Source organism: Pseudoliparis swirei, chromosome 12, assembly GCF_029220125.1.
Source record: "Pseudoliparis swirei isolate HS2019 ecotype Mariana Trench chromosome 12, NWPU_hadal_v1, whole genome shotgun sequence".
Classification (NCBI taxonomy): Eukaryota; Metazoa; Chordata; class Actinopteri; order Perciformes; family Liparidae; genus Pseudoliparis; species Pseudoliparis swirei.
Window position 1 is genome coordinate 20,081,623 of NC_079399.1, and position 8,413 is coordinate 20,090,035.

General features: G+C 44.9%; 1 protein-coding gene across 1 annotated transcript; it reads right to left on the reverse strand.

Moving 5' to 3' along the window:
- Window positions 1-1,452: 1,452 nt before the first annotated feature.
- mep1a.1 (meprin A, alpha (PABA peptide hydrolase), tandem duplicate 1) lies at window positions 1,453-7,965 on the reverse strand. Its single transcript, XM_056428235.1, has 14 exons — window positions 6,295-7,965; window positions 6,182-6,206; window positions 6,045-6,089; window positions 5,583-5,623; window positions 5,228-5,303; window positions 5,015-5,132; window positions 4,762-4,937; window positions 4,433-4,654; window positions 4,178-4,324; window positions 3,847-4,062; window positions 2,621-3,085; window positions 1,881-2,054; window positions 1,713-1,797; window positions 1,453-1,631 (listed from the first exon to the last, which is right to left on the reverse strand). The coding sequence occupies exons 1-13, from the start codon at window positions 6,346-6,348 to the stop codon at window positions 1,748-1,750; spliced, it is 1,809 nt and encodes a 602-aa protein (XP_056284210.1). The 5' UTR covers window positions 6,349-7,965; the 3' UTR covers window positions 1,453-1,631; window positions 1,713-1,747.
- Window positions 7,966-8,413: the final 448 nt, after the last annotated feature.

Sequence of the window (8,413 nt, forward strand, 5' to 3'; positions counted from 1 at the left end):
TATTGCACCTCCTCAAAGTTCAGGGACTTAAAAAAAAAGATCGTCTCAAAACTGAAGTGGCAGAGAAAGATATCTGAACTTCTAATCCCGAGTAGGAGTCAACCTAGCCTGGTTATCAGACTGGATGGGCATTTAGTTACACTTCATTCATTCAGCCCGACATGGTGTTCCTGGTAGCGAGTGACATCCCACCAAAGTCATTATTGGTGGACACACAAGCTGCATTAGTGGTGCATGGGAACCGTTAGCATGAAGTTACATTGATCAAAGAAACATTTCAGTTTAAGAGCTGTTGTTTCTAACCCAACACCAACTTGCACAAGTGGGTTTTTGCCACTTTTCTGTCAATATTTGTACTTTAATGTAGCTAAATGTATCATAGCTAGTTTAGTAGGAACATTATTCTTATAGTAATCCTGTTTTCCCAGCTCTGATTGGTCAATTGTTTTCCAATACCATTTTAAATCGTTCAAATGTCTCTTCTGATAGTAGATATATAAGACATTATACATTTATGGCGGCCATCTTGGATTTATTTTTTTAAAATAATTAAATCTATTTCCGCAACAGCAATTTCTTAGTTCTTTAAGTTCAGGACACTTCCTAGAAGTGCCCCAATACATTCTGCTGCATTTTTTTTCTCCATTTCTAATGGTTGAATTGGCTCGATTGCCTGGACTATGGTAGCTGAACGAATCAACGATGCAGGCTGACTCACGAGTCTGGGTTCAGGCTAAGGTCAACCTCCAAAAACAGCTGGAGACCTGATTTTCCATCATGCCTTTCTTTTGACATCATCTGCTTTATTTTCTCAGAGTGGACAGATTATCTCCAGAGCAACTGTTTCAACGGGCTGGGTGAGAGGTAAAGTGTTCTCAGCTTGTTCGATTGGTCGTGTTCCCCTTCAGGATTATTAATCAAGGATACGTTAAGGTGCTCATTCTGACTTTCAAAGGAAAGTTGTTTCCACCAAAATGCATTGTAGGCATGATGTTGGAAATGTATGGCATATGTATGTGGGGTAAGTATATCAAAATATACAACAAAAAGCTTTTGAAAAATGTGGCTCTTAAAATAAAGTACTTAATTTTAGAAGATTTAACTGAACTTAATTATTTACCCTGAAATGTTTGTCACTTTTTATTATCAAATAGAATATGCCTTTCCTATGACATACCATACTTTTACTTTGTACATACTATACTGTGACTTTATGACATTTCATGACATTCTATACTATGAATTGTTTGACATAAAATACTGACTTCTTTATTACTTTTCAAGACATTCTATTCTAGTACTTTTTTGACATTCTTTACTTTTGAATGTAACTTTATTGTATTAATTTATTGCATCCTTTTTAGTATATGTTTAAAATCAATATAAAGCATAAAGGACACGTTTCTCTAAAACAAACAGACCACCGGCTTGTTCTTTAACAGCTTGATTTAATATGACGCTCTTTTAAAGTATAGCATGCATTCACATTATTGCATTATTTACTGATTATGTACTAAATATAATAACTTTACATAATAATAAAAATGTGGTTTATTTTCCATTCCATTCAGTCGTTCCTCATTTTCATCATTCCGTTCTCCACATCCCAGCTGCAGATGTTCCATCGGATGCTATAGAAATGGAAAGAATGAAAAAAGTCAACATAAAAGTGTGATGTAGTATTGGAAATGGAAAAATGCCTGACACCTTACCTCCAGTCCATCATGATGTGAGATCCCGTGTGACCTCACTCCGCTGGTTTAATGGGAACTTCTGTTTTGATCAGTGATGTTACATCTGTGGATGAGGAAGTAGTCACCGTCATCCTGCATCCGGGCACGCAACACAAAACCACACCGGACAAAGACGGCCACACTTACCCTCAAAGTCCACGAAGATGAAGAGGTCGTCGTTCTTGAGGTAATTGTGCCGCTTGAGGTCAAAGTGCTTGATGAAGTTCCTCCAGCCCCACGATTCGCTTCTGTAGCAGTCGCAGAAGGGGTCAAACGTCCCCGTCTTGGATGGATTGTCCCAAAACAGCTGTCCATCTGATGCTAGAGGACACGAAGAAGGTGTGAGAAGGGAACACCTTCATATTCATATTACTAACTCTGCTTCCTCCCCGGAGTCTTTGTGACATCACGTCTCATAGGGTCCATTGGACCTGGCTGTATCTGATGCCTTCTTCCTGGTGAGCCGGCCTCCTGTCATGGCCCTTTATTTTTGCCGTGATGACCATTGCGTTGCTTTGGTGTGAAATATTCGCCAGTTAGATTCAACAATGTTCGGAGCATCTCAGCGCTGATTGGCTTTCGCAACTCGGCGTTGGGCGATTTTTTTCCTGTTGTGTATGCACATTCACAGCCTCACAGAGCTGTGTTTTTTTTACCGCGAGAGACAACAGCCACTTAGCATACGGCTAACATCTTCACAGATTTATTGGCTGGTTAGAGATCGACGAACAGACTTTCAAACTCTCCAACAGTCAAATTTGTACAGATATTAACATTTGCTTCACTTTCTGTCTGACAACACTGCACGAACATTTTAGGAAAATAAAATATTTTGGAGATGTCTTCAATTTGAAGTTGACCTTTTTCCGTTAGCTTATAACACTTACTCGTTCTCATATCAGTGGTGAGGCTGCGCGCGGACGACATCCTCTGCTTCACGTCTGGGTCTTGGTCCATCACCACCAAGGTGGCCTGTCTGTTTACCGCCGGCCACTGCATCACCACGTCGTTCTCTCCGCTGACCAGGTGGAAGTACAGCCCCACGTAGTTCCCGGTGTAATCGGTGTAGCTCGACAGCGGCATGACACGGACGCCGTAGCCGTAGCCTTCGGGGCTGTAGAAAGGAGGGCTGTCGATAACGGTGCTGGCGTTGGCCGTTTCCATGATCCCGGTGAAGTTCTGGATCCTCCACACGGTGTCGGGGCACCGTGTCTCGGTCAGGCTGACGTCGTCGATGTAGATGCCGCCGGCGGAGGCATTGAGAGCGCCGCTCGCCGCTTGGAAGGAATAGCGGAATTTTACTCCGACCTCCATCGTGACGTGGGCGAGCTTCCACGTGTCGTCAGAGTCCGCTGGTCAGAGGGAGAGGAACAAGAGAAGAAATATCAATATGAGTGGCAATAGTGGTGGGATGGTGAAATTGTGAGGTTTTTGTTAAATTAGCCGTTCGCCTTCACGTTAATAGTGTTTACTAAAATGCGAGCGGGAAACACGAAATGCTCTTGCCAAGAGTTGGAGAACATTCTTTCATACCACTCTTGTATCTGACAATTTAGTATGAATCTAAAGCCATCTTATTTTATAAAGACTGGAAGCTAGCCTGGCTCTGTCCAAAGGTAAAAACAAAAAAACCCAACCCCTAAATTCTACTCATTATCTTGCTTTTTTAAAATTATTTGTACACAAAAGGAAAATTGGAAAATGAAAAATGGTGGTTTTATAGAGAGTTATTTACAGGAACAACCTACTCTGCTTTGATTTCCTGGAATAACTTTACTGGAGCAATCTTACTTATCCAACCTTGGATAGAGCATGTTACCCATTTCTATGCTAAGCTAAGCGAAGATGATCACATGCCAGCTGTGGCTCGATATCCATCACACTGGCATGACGGTATTATCGTTCTTCTCATCTAGCTCTCGCCGAAAAAAGAAAATAAGCGTATGTTTTATGGCGTCTAAAAATAACTTGATTTGAATACCATTTTCAAACTAGTGGGCAGCTAAACAAATGTACAAATGAATATTTGCCTCGATGCAAAGTTTTGCGGTGGCTTTCGATAGATGCTTGAAAAATATTGTCTTCCGTGAACATGCCCGCTGCATATTTTTACCGTAAAAGGTTTGTATTTTCTTCATTCTACGAACGGCCCCTGTGCCATCGTCCATCTTGACCCAGATCACCAGCCTGTCCTCGTAGCTTCCGGTCATCTTGTAGAAGAACTGCAGACACTGAAGCTTCCTCTTGGGGTAGAGGGTTCGGGATTCCAGCAGTGCGGACTCCATCGGCTTCCCAGTCATGGTGCTGAAGTGCATGAAGTAGCCAGCATCTAGATTCGGGAAGAACAAGACAAGCATACTCTGCATGCATCTTCTTTTTTTCGTCTTTTAATGCTGTCCCGACTGATAATAATCTGTCATTGGGAGACAATCGTCAACTCTGACCTCTGCATTTTCCCAGGAGGGTGTGATCCTCTGCACCCGCACTGCTCTTGGTATGGACCCAGTCGGCGTTGTCGGTGGAGGCCTGGATCATCCCGCAAATGCTGGGGGACTCAAAGGCACACTGGTCCAGCAGGGTGAGGGGAGCAGCTGGGGAGGGAAGAGGGTCCTGTGAAAATGTTTGGGCCATATTCAACTTTCAAGATAAACCGGTTGGACATATAAAAGGAAACTGAACCATGCAGCACAAATACGTACAGCAGTTGTACATTCGGTTGAGCCTGAGGGTGTCCATCGGACTGAAGTCCAGGTACTGGCCAATGATGTTGTAGAATTCCGGGATTTTGGTGGTGACTGTGGGGATGGATGTGTTCTTATTGAAGGAGAAGGGCCTGTAATGCATGACGGACTCGTAGTCGTACGCCGTGTTTTGGTCCGTGACGTAGTCGTCGTTGTACTTGTTGAAGTTGTTTTCGAGTCCTGCGCGGAGGGAAATTTCACATTGATTTTTAGTCATTCCTAACTACGTCAAATGCCTGAAGAAAGGTCGAAGGTCGCCGCATGCTGCGTCAGTTCCCCAGACGTACCCGGCGTCACCTGATCCAGCCAGATGTCGACGTAGTCGTCCCTGTCTGTGCGGGACTGTTCGTGGTAAAAGCCCAGAGCGTGGAGCAGCTCGTGTTCAATCACCGCCTTGTGGTCACAGCCGGGCCCAAGAGACAGAATCTGGCCTTTCTGCTGGTCACCAAGGCTGGAGAAACACCTGGGCGCAGTCGGAGCAGGTAACTTAAACTCTAACCCAAGATTAAAACCGGTGGAACCCGGGCTCAATCCACGTACCCGCCTTTCTTTACAAACTTGATGAACGTTTTCTCTCCCTCATAGGGCTTGAAGTCAATGCAAGACTTCAGACGATACATTTCAAAGGCCTGGTGGACGCAGCCCTTGGCGTTCAGATCTGGGAACAAAAGAAGGAAATCACAATAGAGGAACCAATATTCTTTCATCCCCGGATGGTTAGAAGAGCGACTCGTAGAAAGATTAGAAACTCACCCAAATCGTCACCCAGAATATAAGGAATTGGAAATTTCCATCTGTATCTTTTGTCAATGATTGCATTCTTTCCTTTCTGTATAGCACAAGAGAGGTGTTTTAAAAAACAAAAATATAAAAACAAATTGTGGGCGTAAACCTAATCGACGACGAAGCCCATTTTGTCTGGAATAAATATCGCACTAAAACTATTCAAGAGCGCCAACAGTCCCGTCCGCCTGACATGTGATGGCACACGATATCAGAAGCATGGCTGCCAAAAAAAAGAAGATATATAGGCCTACCGCTCAAAGACAAATTAAACTATGATTTGTTCTGAGTCAAAATATAATATTCCCACCAAAGTACAACTCACTGGATTTAGAATGTCCCCTTCAAGAAGATTCTCGTCTGATCCTGTGGCAGAGGAGCAACACCATTTATTTAAAACCCACACACACATACAGCTGAAATCAACACACATACAGCTGAAATCAACACACATTCAGATGAAATCAACACGCATTCAGATGAAATCAACACACATTCAGATGAAATCAACACACATTCAGATGAAATCAACACACATTCAGATGAAATCAACACACATACAGATGAAATCAACACACATTCAGATGAAATCAACACACATTCAGATGAAATCAACACACATTCAGATGAAATCAACACACATCCAGATGAAATCAACACGCATTCAGTGGAAATCAACACACATTCAGATGAAATCAACACACATTCAGATGAAATCAACACACATTCAGATGAAATCAACACATTGTTCCAGGATCCGGAGCCATGAACAAATGCTGCAGCTCACCCAGGTTCAGGGTGGGGTTCTCGTCCTCGCCGTTCTCGTAAACCTCTGGAACACAAGCACAGACACTCAGGCTCTCCTCACAGCCTTTCACAGCAACCGTTTATTCCTTTGAAGAAATGCTTTACGTTCTGACGTACCGTGTACCCAAGGGGAAGCAGGTAGCTGGAAAAATAAACAAAACCTGTGTGAGTCGTCGGCCGGTTAGAGGCCGCTTGGCCCGTTTCCCAACGGAGAGCGGAAACATACTTACAGTGTATGAAGCGGCAAGGGCCACGGCGCCGAACCACAGCAGGGCTCGCTCCATCGTCGCACAGTGTCAAGGAAACGGCGCCGCTTTGCTTTAAATGTGCACGTTAACAAGATGACCTTCAGCCCCGAATGAAGTTTACGACGGCTACAAAGAGCAACTGAGAGACTTTGGCTCTCCGGTGTTACTGATTGCCGAAATGATTTATGAAGTGTTTTTTATGGAGAAAAAAATGTGCAGTGGAATATTTTTTATTATTGGGGGGAGGGGGGGTTATACCACTTGTCTGTTATCTGACTAATCATCATTATCAGATGTTGTTAAAACATCTCATAACAACCCTACATTTAGAAATGTATCATATGTGACATAATACCATCTCCTTGAGATGCTGATGAGTTTGAACCCACCTGCTTTTCAATGTGTGATTGTGAGCTCTACGTTCTAGAAATTCTCGTTGTGTGCATGGTATAGATTTGAGGATGTTTTAATTACGTGATGTAAAGTGTCTTGTTAGAAGTGGGACAAATAAATGCGAATTTTTCTGGGATTAGCAAGAGGAGCCGTAGACCAGGCCGGGGAAAAGCGAATGCGGAATGTGAGTAATAAAACAGATCAAAGGGGACCCCAGTTCCATTAGACTACAACAACAGGAAAGCAACAAGGCATCCATCAGGCCGGCCGACAGGGAGAGTGGCTGTAAGATCAAATGAAAGCGTCGAGGCCATCGCTGGGACGATAAGCAGAGGGCCAGGTGTGACAGAACACGGGTCCTGAGTGGTCATCTTTGGCGTTTACAACCGGTGACCCTCTGTCTGAACTCACTCAGGGGCCCCACGCCGACACCAGATGTAAACATTGCACCTCTGGTGATATTCAAATGAAGACCTGGTTGATTGTGTGTTCGGAGCCCATATCCGCACCATATGGGCCCAGGAGGATGTATTGCGGAGTGAATAAACACAAACCTGAATTCATGTGTGTTAACCTGCCTGTAGATCAATGGTCTTTGATATGATAATGTAACCTATGTCTCCCATCTGTTCTGTATACTGACACCCGGTGAGAGTGTGTTCTGTGTCACTGCCCACGGGAAGTCTCACCAGGTCTGAAAGCATCATAAAGAGGGTACCCAAAGTGCCTGAGAGATAAGAGGAGACACCCGGAGACAGGTCACCGAGGTGACCGAGCTCATCTAAACCAGCGGAGACAACAGTCCCCCTCTTTGATGTGGGACAGAGAGTCTCTCCAGAACCTCTCAGGAAGAGAGGGGGGGGGGGGATGAACCCCCCATCAGCACCCCAAAGAGGGACGGATATCCGGTCAAAGTGGGAGGAGCCGAGGGTATAAAGGTGACGAACAGAGGAAACAGAGGGTCGAGAGAAAAAGAGAGTTTTTGAGTTTTTGTGACTTTTGCGTCAGGCTCCCGTGCGGGAACTCACTTGTAGTTGTACTTTGTTTATTTCTTTCTTCTTTTTTTGAATAAAATACTTGGCTGCCTTGCAGTCTTAAACTTTACATTCGGTTTGTGGACCTACTTTTTTGTGAGACCTATTTCTTCACCTGTCCACCCACCCGAGGAGACCAAAGGCGGAGACCCGAGAGCGGACCCCCGCCTCCCCCGAGGTGAGTCTGAGCGACATCTGCACGGCTACACCCACTGACCTCCGTTACTCAGGGCACATACTGATTCCTCACACACTGGTAACTGACATTTTGTACTAAAGAGATATCGCTGCAGCGGTAGACCTCCGTCTCTCGCCGAGCCGTGGTTGGTTCGGGGACCAAGAGAGGACTCGTAACACAGAGTCCTCGTCGCGGAGGTTGTCCTAAAATAGAATATTACTAAGTGTCCCCGGCTGCTCTCTCTGAGCCTGGTACCCTCGGCGTGTTGGGGTGAGACCCGATAATTGAAGAAACTGCGTTTCTCTCCAGGAGATCGATCTGACATCATCTAGGGGTGTCGCGCCGAGCCAAACAGCAACCACTGTCGAGGTGCACGCGTGCTCATCAGGCCCGAACGGTCGCAGAATCATATAGAGGAGTTACTGATCTCCGCCTCCTTCCCCTTAACTCGGTCTTCGCCCTCGCTCGAGTTTCCTCTCCCCTCGAGCGCAGGCGA